Source organism: Falco punctatus (genome assembly GCF_963210335.1).
Source record: "Falco punctatus genome assembly, chromosome: 19".
In the NCBI taxonomy this organism is placed as follows: domain Eukaryota; kingdom Metazoa; phylum Chordata; class Aves; order Falconiformes; family Falconidae; genus Falco; species Falco punctatus.
In genome coordinates this window covers 3,701,720-3,715,213 of record NC_137599.1, presented here as the reverse complement: position 1 = coordinate 3,715,213, position 13,494 = coordinate 3,701,720, and the positions used below count along the sequence as shown (strand labels likewise).

At 57.0% G+C, this 13,494-nt stretch overlaps 1 protein-coding gene across 1 annotated transcript; it reads left to right on the top strand.

Moving 5' to 3' along the window:
- Window positions 1-4,089: 4,089 nt before the first annotated feature.
- Window positions 4,090-13,273, top strand: VAT1 (vesicle amine transport 1). Its single transcript, XM_080369261.1, has 6 exons — window positions 4,090-4,488; window positions 5,782-5,989; window positions 6,339-6,509; window positions 6,599-6,688; window positions 7,639-7,880; window positions 8,947-13,273. Exons 1-6 carry the CDS (start codon window positions 4,159-4,161, stop codon window positions 9,046-9,048), a joined length of 1,143 nt encoding a protein of 380 aa, XP_080225387.1. The 5' UTR covers window positions 4,090-4,158; the 3' UTR covers window positions 9,049-13,273.
- Window positions 13,274-13,494: the final 221 nt, after the last annotated feature.

Genomic DNA, 13,494 nt, shown 5'->3' with positions numbered 1-13,494 from the left:
GTCTCATTTCACAGGATTACTCACAGTAGAGAAGATGCCTCGGTGGGATGCATTCTGTGCACACCTGGAAACTGGGCTCCCTCCAGCCATTGCTGCCCTTCCTCTGGCTCTGCTGTTTGGGTTTGTGCAGGGGAAGACGCCGGAGCAGCCTCAGCCCAGCTAAGGCAGTGTTCTTTGTGGGAATGATGCTCCGTGCTGGGAGGATTTCTTCAGTCTGCTGTCACCGTGAGGAGTGAACTGATGTTCACTGAGCATCAGGTACCACTTGACAATTGCCTCCATTGTCTCTGTGATCAAAACAGCAGCGCAGGGAACTGTGGCTGTGAGTGGCAGGTACGTCTGAAGGGTTGTGTCAGATCTCTTCCACCCGCTGCTCTACCTGTCAAATCTAAATGTAATTTACTGTGATACAGGCACGGTGTCATCCAGGAGGCACCAGCGTTCCTGGTACACGTGATGCAGCTGGGAGATCTCGTCTGCGTCTACCTCTGTGTGCATCCCAACACTCTGCAGACACAGGTGAGGAAAAGGCAGAACAGAGGCAGGAGCAATCTTTCTCTTGAGAGAGAGACGGATTGAGGTCAACACTTGCTGTAAATCCAGGATGCCAAAATACACAGCCCTGGAAACATCACTGTGGGCTGCAGCCCCCCATGGGGTCTGCAACAGCCCCACAGCCCCTTCCACAGCCAGCGCCCTACGCCGCTCTGCAGCTGGGGGTGGCCTGGGAGTGGGTGGTCTTGGGGAGCAGGGGCAGCACCAGCAGAGCAGAAGGGAGATGGTGGCACAAGGTCAGGGTCTGAGTGGGACAGGGACAGCTCAGCTCTGTGTGCTCACCTGCCGCCAGGTGTGGGGATGCCCCACGGCAGGTGGTCCTGAGCAGGGTCTCGGGCAGCCTCGCTGGCTGAGGGAAGGATTTTGGGGGCCTGACCCCCCTGGGCTCCATCCTGAGGGAGCCCAGGGGCCAAGGTTGAGCTCCCACAGGCAGCTGACTGCTGACTGGCGAACGGCTGCCAGGCTTTCTTATCTCCGGCATGTTCATTGTTCCTGTGTCCTTGAGAGCAGAGGAAAGGGACTGTGAGAGCCCTGTGCGAAAATAAAGGGAGGTGGAACAAAGAGCCGGGCAGGGCGGCTGGCACTTCTCCTGCTGCCGGCACATCCTCCTCACCCCTGCCAGAGGCTTCGGGGGGAGCACCGGGGGGGCTGCAAACAAGCAGGGAAGCTGAGACTCTGGGAGAGAGATAATGGGGATGCTTTCCTCGGTGACCTGTGCCTACCTCTGGCTGTAAATCACAAGTCAATGCCATTCAGAAGGTCCCAGCACCTTGGCTGCGTGCTTCTGTGCCGCGAAAGCCCACGGTCGGAGAGCTTGCCAGAAAAGGGCTGGAGGAGTGAGCACCAGTTCCACTGGGGAAACGTGTTTTCTCTGGCTAGTGCTTCCCCTTGCCAGCCCGCACCGGTGTCCCACGGGTGGTGAGCGGCACCCGGTCACCGTGCTGTGCCGGGGTCTGCAGAGCTGCCAGCTCTGAGCGTGCAGCTGCGGACCAGGCACGGGCACGGGCACCTCCCCACCCCCCGCAAACAGCAGCACTTCACCCGTACCGACCTGCCCGAGCTGCCCCTCTGAAACCTGCACCAGTGGAAAAGCCACCACGGCAGAGCACAAACCGAACTAACTGGGTAGAGTGAGATTTACAGGGAAAACGTTACTGAGCTGAGCTGATCAGGAAAGATTGACTCGGAAGCACAGGAGAGACACAGGCAGCAGGAACAGCCCACCCAAGGGTGGCACCACACAGAACTACCCCGGACTGACCCGCTTTGGAGCTGCAGGCAGCTGGAGCAGCCTGGCAGGAGAGGAGCCTGGCTCCCCAAACCCGCTGCCTTCGTCTACCACCCCCTGAGACGTTGGGAGCCATCCCCTTACCTCCAGTGCCTACTGGGGCTCCCTCCTGGCCAGTGTGTTCCGTCCCTCCTGGCCAGTATGTTCCATCCCTCCTGGCCAGCACGTTTCATCCCTCCTGGCCAGCATGTTCCATCCCTCCTGGCCAGCATGTTTCACCCCTCCTGGCCAGCATGTTCCATCCCTCCTAGCCAGCATGTTTCACCCCTCCTGGCCAGCATGTTCCATCCCTCCTAGCCAGCATGTTTCACCCCTCCTGGCCAGTATGTTCCATCCCTCCTGGCCAGCATGTTTCACCCCTCCTGGCCAGCATGTTCCATCCCCCCTGGCCAGCACGTTTCATCCCTCCTGGCCAGCATGTTCCATCCCTCCTGGCCAGCATGTTCCATCCCTCCTGGCCAGCACGTTTCATCCACCACAAGAGCCCTGACAACTGTGAAAATAAATCACTGAAAGGGCAAATGCTAGAAAGCTCCTCAGAAGGGCAGTAGGAGACAGAGGATTGTGCTTTGACTGCTTCTGACTAATTGTGGGTGTGGGAGATGCCCAGATGTCAGGAAGGCACATCTGTATTTCTCAGAGCTCAGCAAGAGCAAACCAAGGTGTAAAGCAACTGTCCCAGCCGGACTGCCGTCCTGTCGTGCAACGGGACATGAGCCTCCTCCTTGTTCCTACCACAGCCATAAACATGTCATGCTGCAGGTGCTGATGCTGCACTGCCTGCTTGAGGTCTCTGCCCTCCTGGCCGCTTTCCTGCCTTTGTGCTCGGCTTCCTGAGCCGCACAGCTCGCCCAGCTTGCCCAGCTCGCCCAGCTCCCGGCCAGCCCTGCCGGACAAGGCCACATTCATGTAAAACTCCCGCTGGCCTGGCTCGGCAGGCTGCATTCGCCTAACGAGCGGGACTGCTGTGGCAGACAAAGCCCCTGGACAGGCTGAGCTTCGCTAATCCGCTGGCTGGCCAGAGACTTCCATGAAACGCTGTCAGGAGCCCTGCCCAAAGCAGGCACCGTGCCCAGCTTGGCTAGGCACCGGAGCACTGGGATGACACAGAAACTTGCCCAGTACATGTTCGGATCATCCTCCAGGTGGTCTTTGCTTGCTTTGGGGGGGGGCGGATGCTTTTCTGTTTCAGGGGCTCGTTGAGCGGTGTGCTCGAGCAGTCACCCTGCGATGGCTGCAGGTTATTAGGGAGGAGGGTGCGTTCGCCGAGCAGCGGAGGAGCGTGGATCTGACACGAAACCACGGTGCATCAGCAGCCGCCATGGCGAGCGTGACACACAGGAGCTGGACACAGACCTGTGCAGTGAATTAATGGCGAGCTGTCTGCTGGCAGCTGCTTCACGAGCGGGAAAAGAGGCTGGATCCATCGATTTATCCGCGCACCCTGCCTTATTGATGTGTCTTGAGTTACCGGACTAGAGCTCTACTCCTCCCTCTTGTCTGTGAGCCAGTCTGTGCCTCATCTCCACCACACGCAGCCATTTCAGAGCTGGGAGCGGCGAGATGTTTATTAAACCTCCCTGCAAGTGACATCAGTTACAATAAATTGCAGGAGTAGCTCAGCCAGATGACACTCCAGCAAAACAGCCATTTCGCATGTGTCTCCAGAAAAGATGCGAGCAGTTTGTTTGCTTGAAATGAATCATTTGGGGGGGTGGGGGGGTGGGCGGGGAGAGAAAAAAGAAAGAAAAAGCAGGTTGTGAGGGCTGGGGGGGGGGGCGGAGATGCTGCGGGCAGGAAGCCGAGGGCGGCGCATCCCGCAGAGCCGGGGCACCTCTCGCTCCCCGGCAGCGGCGCCGGTGCCCCGGGGAGGGAGTCGGGCAAATCCCCCCCGCTCCCGTCTCCCCTGGCAGCGGCTCCAGACCTGCCGGGGGAAGCGGGGCCGCGGGGAGGGAGCGGGGCTAGGCTTCCCCCGGGGCACCGGGCTGCGGAGGGGCGCCCGCCGTCGGGGCGGGAGCGGGGGGCGGCCCGGGAGCGGGAGGCACACCGGGAGCGGGCCTAGGGCCCGGGGAGCGGGAGGCACACCGGGAGCGGGAGGCACACCGGGAGCGGGCCTAGGGCCCGGGGAACGGGAGGCACACCGGGAGCGGGAGCCACACCGGCAGCGGGCCCAAGGCCGGGGGAGCGGGAGGCGGCCCGGTGCCCGCCCCGGTGCCCGCCCCGCCCCGCCCGCGCCCCGCCCCCAGCCGCGCCCCGGCTTTTCCCCGCCCGCCGCCGCCCCGCGCCCGCAGCCGCTCCCGCCGCTCCGCTCCGCCATGTCCGCCGAGCCGGCCCCGGCCGCCGCCGCCGCCCCCGAGCAGGCCCCCGGCCCCGAGCCGCCGGCGGGCGGCGGGGAGCCGGCGGAGCACCGGGCGCTGGTGCTGACGGGCTTCGGCGGCTACGAGAAGGTGAAGGTGCAGGCGCGGCGCGGCGGGGCCCCGCAGCCCGGCGAGGTCTCGGTGCGGGTCCGCGCCTGCGGCCTCAACTTCGCCGACCTGATGGCGCGGCAGGGGCTCTACGACCGGCTGCCGCCGCCGCCCGTCTGCCCCGGCATGGAGTGCGCCGGCACCGTCCGCGCCCTCGGCGACGGCGTCCGCGACCGAAAGGTGAGGGGTGGCCCGGCCCGGCCCCGCCGCACTGCGGTGGCCCCGCCCCGCCGGTGCGGCCCCGGTGCGGCTCCGAGCCCCGCGGGGGCGCCCGGTGCCCGCAGCCCCGGGAGGCGGCGGCGCGCTGGGGCCGGGGCTCCCCGTCGGGGCGGCCGGGCGGCGGTCGCCGTGACCCGGCCGCACACAAAGCCCCGGACAAAGGGGCCCGGCCCGGTCCCGGCGGCCGCAGCATCGCCCCCCCGGGGGGCCGCGGCGGCTGGGGCTGGGGGGGGGGGGGGGTGGCGCGTCCCCCGGGGGCTGCCAGGTGTTTGCACGGGCACAGATGCCTTGGTGGTGGCGGACGCCGGTGGGGTGGCGGCTGCGGCGGGGCCGTGCTGGTTCCAGCGCGTTCGTGACCGTCCTTGAACGGCAGCAGCACGGGGGTGGGGTGGGGTGGGGTGGGGTGGGGTGGGCGGGCAGCGGATGCTGGGGCTGGGGGGGCTGGAGCTGCGGCCCCCCCGGCAGGGCACTCGGGGGACAGAGAAGCTGGCTCTGCCTCTTCCCGGCCCGTCGGTGGGGCCGTGGCAATCACGGTGCTGTAGGATCATCTGGGGTGCACAAGTAGCAAGACAAAGTGGCTGAAAAAAACGCCCCCCCCCCCCCCCCCCCCCAGCGTGTCCGAGATGATTCCCTCCCATCCAGGAAAACCTCGTGGTTTATTCACGTGTAAAAGCCAAACCCAGAGGCCGGGAGCCGTTCTGAGGAGCGGTTCTGCCTCTGCCTTGGTGCCTCTTGGTGCTGGCTGCTTCCCCTTGCACAGCCAGATGTTTCTTGTCCACTGGGATAAGAGCGGATTTTGGGGGATGCCTGAGGCTTAGCCCTGAGGGGTTTTCCTAAGGTTGGCTGTGCTTTTTCCAGAGCTGATCCTGTTAGGCGCTGCCCCAGGCCTCCTGCAGCAGGAATATTTCACAGCGTTCAGACTCCTGCTCCCAGCTTGGGCAGGGAGGGCAGGACACAGCCCCCTCCCCTCTTTCCCTTGCTGGGGGTCCCCTGGTTCGGGCAGCTGGCAGTCAGGCAGCACGGTGGGTGCAAGCCAGAGCCTGGGGTGCCTGCGGTCCCATCCGGCGTGCGCCCAGGGCTGGGCGAGAGGTGCTGTGTTGCAGGCGAGAGGTGCTGTGGTGCGAGCAGAGCGCAGCTGCGGGCTCCCATCCAGGGCTGGGGTGCTGCGGTCCCTGCAGACCTCTGACGGAGAACAGCAGGCGTGGACCTGGCTCTGGCCTCTGGAGACGCACCTTGTCCTCTGTTTGATTTTAGGTTGGTGATAAGGTAATGGTCCTGGCAAGGTCAGGGCTCTGGCAAGAAATCGTGAACGTGCCAGCCAGGCAAACATTCCTGATACCTGAGGGGATGAGCTTCGAGGAAGCGGCCGCTCTTCTTGTAAACTACATCACCGCCTACATGATCCTGTTTGACTTTGGAAACCTGAGACCCAACCAGAGCGTCCTCATCCACATGGCTGCAGGTAAACGGTTCTTGCCAGCCTGTGCTGAGCCTCTTGACCTCGATGTGCGGCTTCACATAGGGTGTGAACGGGTGAGGCGGTGATCAGCGGGGGGCTGGACTGCCAGAGCATCGCCTGCCGGAGATGCAGGCAGCACGCTCACCCTGGCAAATGCTGAACCTATTTCTCAGCAGCCGGGGTCAGCCTGCCCCAGCGTGTCACAGGCATCAGCCCGCCCCAGGCAAAGCCGTTATCCTGTAGCCTCCCAGCACTGTCCAGTCAGTACGAGCAGGGATAATTTACCTATCCAAAAGCTTTTCTGACTGCTCGGGCTGTTTGCTTCTAAGTCTTTCTCGCTGCTGATTTTCAGGTGGTGTGGGAACTGCTGCCATCCAGCTGTGCAAGACAGTAGAAAATGTCACCATTTTTGGCACAGCATCTGCCTCCAAGCACGATTTGCTCAAGGAGAGCGGAGTCGCTCACCCCATTGACTACAGAACGATGGATTATGCAGAGGAGGTCCGGAAAATCTCTCCCAAAGGTACCATGCGGTGGTGGAGGGACTTCTACAACTGTCCTGCATTTCTTTCAAGTGCAAAGAAACTTCTAGTTACTTTCAATTCCCTCTAGGTGTTGACATTGTCCTGGACCCCCTGGGAGGATCAGATACGTCCAAAGCATTTAACCTGCTGAAGCCGATGGGCAAACTCATCACTTACGGTAAGTGTGAGCAGCGTGCCCACACCCCGGCTCCTGCGTGGGAGGGACCCTGTGATGTCAGGGAGGGCTTGGATCCGCGTGGGAATGCTCCACACTGCTCCGTGCCTGGATGCGCAGCCATGAGGGAGCATCGCCGCTGCTGACTGCTGTGCTGTAGTGTTGTAGTTCTGTTATCTCGTGAAGGTCTTTAGGATGCTTCGCCTGGGTGATGCACTGAGGGGAGTGAGACTTGTGCCTTGTCCTGAAAGCTCTCCTGGTCACGGGCTCCAAGGGTCTTCCCTCCCATGCCAAGATCTCTCCTTGAATATGAGCTGGTGCCTGCAGGGGAAGCTGGAATGTCCCTGTGGAGGAACGCTGGCACAGCTGCTTTGTCCAGGCTGACTTAATGCACAGCACTAATAGAGCCTTGCTTTTCTTCTAGAGGATGTGTGGGTGATGAGGTTTGAGGCTACTGAATACTTATCTCTCCATTCCCCGGCCCTGAGACACTGTGATTTTTGTCCTGTAGACAAAGCCCTCACACAACCCCCAGTGAGATTCCAGACACTTGCACCAGTGTGCTGCTTCTGTTGTCCCAGCCACTGCAGCGTGTGGCTCCCTGGAGAAGCGTGGCTGTAGAGAAGAGGAGTGCTGTCCTGCCAGCCTGGCTGGATGTGACTTGTAACCCTCTCTTGCCTCTGCCACCACTCCAATCTAGCTGTGCTGCTGCTGCCCACCTAAGAGAAGAGTTGTTCTGTATTGTGGGTGCCCATAAACCAAATTCTGTCTCTCGAGGCTGAGGCAGGTACCTGTTTCCACTGAGGGTTGACTGGGCAGATCCTGGTGTGATCCAGTTTTCACCTCTGTCTGTGTGAGCGGCTGTTGCCCTGCGTGTTCTCTGAGCTGTTACGCGGGATGCCCGCTGCTTCTCGTGTTGATCCCAGCTCATCTGTGGCTTGCCTTTTTTTTAGGGATGGCAAACCTGCTCACTGGGCAGAAGAAGAACTTCATGGCTATGGCTAAAACCTGGTGGAACCAGTTCAGCATCAGTGCCTTGCAGCTCCTACACCATAACAAGGCTGTGTGTGGCTACCACCTTGGATATATGGATGAAGAATTTGAGCTGATTGGAATCGTTGTAGCCAAGCTGCTTTTCCTGTACGGCCAAGGCAAAATCAAGCCCAAAATAGACTCTGTATGGCCCTTTGATCAGGTGAGTCTGAGCTAACGTATAGGATGGCAGCACTCAGAAATTACTGGGTGATTGTTTTCTGCACAGTGAGCTCTGGTTCAGTCTGAGCCCCTTATTCACGGGGGCTGAACTGTTGCAAATGTTTAATAACCATCTGTTCTCAGACATTCAGTGCCTTTTTTTCTTTTTAAGATATTAAGGGGGAGCAAAGTGGCTGGGCTCTTCTGCTCCAGTGCACAGAGCTGGGCAATGCCAGACAGTGTCCCTGTGGAATAGGGCAGGTGCTCAGCTGTGCTCCGTGGGCAGCAGCCGTCTGTGAAGGGGCTGGGTTATGCATTAGGCTGGAGACTGCCCTGAGTCTGCACCCTGTAATTATGCAGACAGCTGGTAAGATTGCTGCCGCCCTCCCATGAGTGAAAAAGAGCCCAGGCGGTGAAGCAGAATGAGGATGTTTGGAGAGAGCGGCAGGTTCTTCAGCAGCTCTGCTGTGCTCAGTGTTGTTGCATTGATGCGTCCAGGCAGAGTCAGGTTCTTCCCTTGGAAATCCTTTGCTGGGATAGGACTTAGTGCAAGGGAGCAAAGGGCTTGGTAGCGACCAGTTGGTGTTAGTACCTGAGAATTAGAATCAAGAAAAAATTGATTCCAGGCCTGGTCTAGGTGCTGTTTTACTTAATAATGATAAAACCACTGTGCATGTGTTGTTCTGTGTTTGTGTAGATGGTAGGAGCACTGTCTTTCTGGCTGTTGGCTGGGTTTCTGCGGTGCTCCCCTCTGTTTGGGATGGAAGCTGTGGTGACTCACACTTCACTCTTCCACAATTTGTGTAGCAGAACACCCTTGCGTGTGTTACCAGTGGGCTGTGTGAATTCTTGAGGACAGTTTCCTATGGGCAGGCTGGGGTAGCTGCCCGGCTCTGTCCAAAATGCATCTGTGCAGAGGCATCTGGGTGCTTGGCGCTTGCTCGGCTGCTGGGAAAGCTGCCCTCAGGGTGGCCCTCAGGCTAGTCTGGGTGGCCCAAGGGGCCCAGGGAGGGCACGACTGCACTGCATGGTGGGCCTGGGTCTCACGAGATTCCTGTCGCTTCCAGGTGGCAGATGCCATGAGGCAGATGCAAGAGAAGAAGAATGTTGGAAAAGTCATCCTGGTTCCTGAAGCACCCAAGGAAGAATCCAAAAAAGAAGAGAACTAAGGAGAAGACGTGTGCAGATTGTGAATTCATGGTTTAACTCCCTGATCTCTTTGGGACCTGGAAATGGACAGATCAGTAGCTTCCATATTCACTAGAACAAGAACATTGTGCTTAAAGCTCAGATGAGGTTTGCATGCTCTCGTTGTGACTGACCCTTTGCCAGACAGGCCTCCTGCCCTAGCTCTGTCCTGAAGCCTGCTTATTTTCTATACTTTTCTAATCCCTTGGTTCTTTGCTGAGTTTCCAAACTAACCTTCGTTTTCTCTGGCAGTGCAACTGGCGCTTCCAGCAGCTGCCGGTGACAGTGACAGGCTGTGCGGTTGTTAAAAGTCAAGGTGTGCCATGTACTGTAGCAACTGCTGAGTGTCTCCACAGAAGCCGAGCCCTGCTGAAGCATTTGCGCTGTCACCTTGGGGAAGCTCGTTCAGCAGGAGAATGGGCCAAACTTGGCACGTTTCCTCAACAGCCAGAGGCAAAGCCTGGCTGGCCCAGTTTAATTCTAGCACGAGCTACTCATCTGTTTACACTAACCACGCACTTTCCCCTCTGCTTTTGTAGGCCTCCAGCACCAGTCAGAGCGTAACAGGTCTTTGCCTTGTAAATAACCATCCTGGCACTCTGGAGTCTATGGCATATTGCACTTAATTTGCAGTCACTCTTCTTTGCAGTCGGCAAGAAACCCGACAGGCTGGGCCGTGTCTGAATACGGAAGAAAAAGTTTCATTTGGGTAACTTGATCTTGTCCATTTTCCGATTCCAAACTGTAATAGGGGAGATCTAAACCGTGTCTTGATTTTTAGAGACCATAAGGACTCGACTGTGTCTCAAGTGACTGGAACAATTGATGTTGGCTCTGTGCTTTATTAATGTTGGGCTCCAAGTCGGTATTGTTAAGGCTAAACTTCACCCTCGTGTTTGTATTTCCAAGGGCTGCGGTGTTGAGTCGGACTTAAGCAAGATGGGAACAAACTAAGCCCCCTGTTAACGCTTGCTTTGTGCTGTGCCCTGTGTGCTGGGGAGGCGTTGCAATTTGGGAATCAACGCGTAAGAACCGGTCGCGGGAGCCTGGGCTGGCTCGCTCTGTGCACACCGCTCAGTAAAGCGTGTGTCGAGCCTCTCGGCTTGGGCGCCTTGAGCAGTGTAGACCGTGCTTTCCGTTCTCTCCCTAGCTCATTCGATACGTGCTCAGACCAGCTCCCACCTCGGGGCTCGGTGCTGCAGTAGGGCTTGACTTTTTCTTCCCCTGAAACTGCAAATTTGGGGCTCTCATTCAGCACTGAGGGTTTAGGAGCTGCTGGGGTGCTCCTCCCAGACCAGCACTCTGTTTCCTCCTCCTTTTTCTTTCCTTTCTTCCATGCGTCTGGAAACGTGGCTGTGCAGAGAGCCAAGCCTAGTTCTGTGAGCATTGAACATCCCGGCGAGTGCCCCCCTTTCCTGCCGGACGTGTTTTCAGCCCTGAGTGACTGTGGTGCCGTTTGTGCTTGCTTTGAGGCTTTGTCATGGATTGTAGGTGCTGCGGGATTTTAGGCTTCATTTTGGATTTGAAAAGGTGTAAACCTGGGGGTGCCAAGGAGAGCTGCCCATCGAGGGAGAGCTCGGGCTCCAGGAGCAAATCCCTGCTGCCAGGAGCCCTGCGTAACCATGCCCCAAGGAGGAGGGATGCTCGCTGGGCAAAGGGCCCCGCGTGTGAAGCCCCTCCAGGGCTCAAGGGCAGGCAGGCTGTGCGCAGGGCTGGGGGTTCTGTGCGGTTGAGGAGTGGGGCTGCTGCCTCAGCCAGCCCTGTCCCCCAGCGGGGCTCCTAGCTTGGGTTTCAGGTGCTTGGGTTCAGCCCCTAGTTCTTCAAAGACGCGCAGGCGCAGCCTCTCAGGGACTTGCCCTGGCTCACTTTTAAGTATTAAAACAACCCCGTTCCCTACGACCTCAGAGGAAGGCTGGAGCCCCATCACAGATCTGTGTCAGTCCATCTCTCGCACTTGATAGGCAAACTTCATAAACAGGGTCTGATGAAACTCGTAAGCACAACTTTTAACCTTTCCGAATCCAAAATCTTGCTGCTTCTCCATTCGATCTGCCCTGTCATTCTAATTCAGATTAAATCGGACAGTGTCTAGTGCTGCTATGCCAGGTCTCCACAGCAGGACTGTCAAAATTGCTGAAATGGGAAGCCTGAACCCGTTCCTCTGAGAAACTGAACTTGACCCTGATGAAAGAGCAGCGTGCTCAAACAGCACACCACCGCACACTTGTAAAGGGGAAAACGATCTAACGGTGTTTCACGGTTTTTCACCCTTTTCCTTGCTTTAGTCTCGGCTAAGTGCGTGCTCAGTGCCTTACTCGGATGGCCGTGGTCAGGCAGCGTAGCGAGGCTCTTGCAGCCTGAAGGAGGAAAGCGGGAGTCTTGGAGCTTCCCATGGGGACACCCCTGACGCGCTGCCTTGCGGTGTGCCACAGAAAACAGTATCTCGGTGCCTTCTTCTACATGCCTGTAAGGACTAGGAAGTCACTGGAGCCTTTTCCATTCTGGCCTTTTGAAATATTGCCAAAAACCTCTTGACAACTCTCGCTGGCCCCGTTTTGTGAACGCTGCTGGTGTAGTCTGATTTACTGTGAATAAGACACTCCCTTTCGGTGTATTGCAGCCTTTCCAGGGCCAGCCTGGCGGTTCTGTGCTCCCCGCTCCAGAAGAGCTGTTGTAGAGCCCTTGTCTCCCCCTCGGGGTGGCTGCTTGGCTCCAGCTGGTCCTCGACTGAGGCTTTATCTGCCACCCTGGCCTTGGCTCTCTGGAAACAATCCCGGCTCTCTGGAAACAATCCCGGCTCCCAAGTCTTCATGGGTAGCTGCTTGCGCATCTTCTGCCTACAAGTCCCAGAAGCCCTTATCAGGGCAAGAGTGCAAAGCAGTTACTATCTGTCAGAGTTTAGCACTGTTTGTTTTTGTCCCTTGGCAGAAACAATGTTTTCTACAGAAAGACTAAGATTCAATGTAACTTTGCTCTCCACTGCCTCAACGGCTCTGCTCTAGGTGGTTGTGGTTGGTTGGTTTTTTTGGTTTTTTTTTTTTTGTTGTTGTTTTTACTTTTTTTTTTTTTTATGGACAAGCATTTTATGGGCCGATAAGTATAGAACCTATGTAAAACAACTTCAAGTGTCTTAAAAAGTTAACCAGCAGGTTTGTATACCAAGGACCAAAGCAAAAAAAAACAAAAACCCTAGGATGAAAATCATTCCAGTCGATGTTGCTCAACTGTTTAGGGCAAAGGTGTGCTATTGAGGAAATAGAAGGTTCCTGCGCATAAATTGCATGTGCCATTCCACCTATCAGAAGTGCAATTTAATGTTTGTTTTACGGATTGTCTGGCTCAAAGTTTATGCTGTGAGGAGTCCAAATGGAAAGCACGAGGAGCTCGTGAGCAGAGGCGACCCCAGCCCCGGGGGCGCGCCGTGCAGGGGCTGCTCAGCACAGGGATGCCTGTGCCAGTGCCATTCCTGTGTCATTACTGCAGTTGTTACCTCTTCCCAGACTGGTACCACTGGTCTTGGGCAAAATGCAACTCCTTTGCTATCACCAGGCAGCTTTTTGTCATGTTTTGACTCTTTGGTTTCTCTCAAACTCACTCGTGTTGCACGCTAACTGCGGAAGGGGAAGGAGCGGAGCGTGTGCGGAGGAGCGCGACCTCTGCCAAGTACTTTGAGAGGGGGGAAGGAGTTTTAGCTGTACATTTCATTTTGGACACCTGTATTAAACTAGAATTGATTGACCAGGGAGAAGAAAGAAGCATCGTGGGCCTCGGGCTTTACTTCGTGCAGGATCCTGGTGTACCTACAGCTGCTATCATAGGTGTAAAAACCACTCTTGTTGCCTAATGAAGTCTCTAGTGTGCTAAGCCCTGGTGATGGCAAAGTGTGGTGTGACTGGCAAGTAGTACATGAGCGTGATGTGAAATGCATTAGACTCTGAGCCTCTTGCAACATATGGTCTGGTCTGTGCTGTCTGAGTCGTGTTGATTTGCAGATATGTGATATGAGTGATACTCATCCTACAGACACATGGAAAATCTTTGTTTTAAAAAAAAAATATATTCTGCTTTGTGCGTGTAACCAAGTCGGACAGAAAGCAAGTGTGCCAATGCTGTTTACATGACTATACTGTGTGATGCTCCTCTGTCTAATGTTACCATATGCCTTATGTGTTTCAAATGTTAATTAAAAGCATAACAAAACCCTCAGCAGTGTGCTGCTCAGTCTCCTCTTGGAATGAACCCTCTGCCCCTAGCTCAGCCTCTGGGGCACTTTTATCACTTCTCCAAGGCAATCAGTGGGTAGACACACTCAGTTTACAAATTGTACCCCTCCCAGGGTGAGAAGATGCCTCTGCTCTCAAGGACAACTGTTAATCGCTGCCTCAAGTGTTGCACTGGTCTTCTAATGCCCTGTTCAGGAGCGCAAA

Coding starts and splice junctions, on each gene's coding strand:
- VAT1 (XM_080369261.1), top strand. CDS start 4,159: ATGTCCGCCGAGCCGGCCCCGGCCGCCGCCGCCGCCCCCGAGCAGGCC. Junction 6,510..6,598: donor CCGGAAAATCTCTCCCAAAG/GTACCATGCGGT, acceptor AATTCCCTCTAG/GTGTTGACATTGTCCTGGAC. Junction 6,689..7,638: donor GGGCAAACTCATCACTTACG/GTAAGTGTGAGC, acceptor CCTTTTTTTTAG/GGATGGCAAACCTGCTCACT.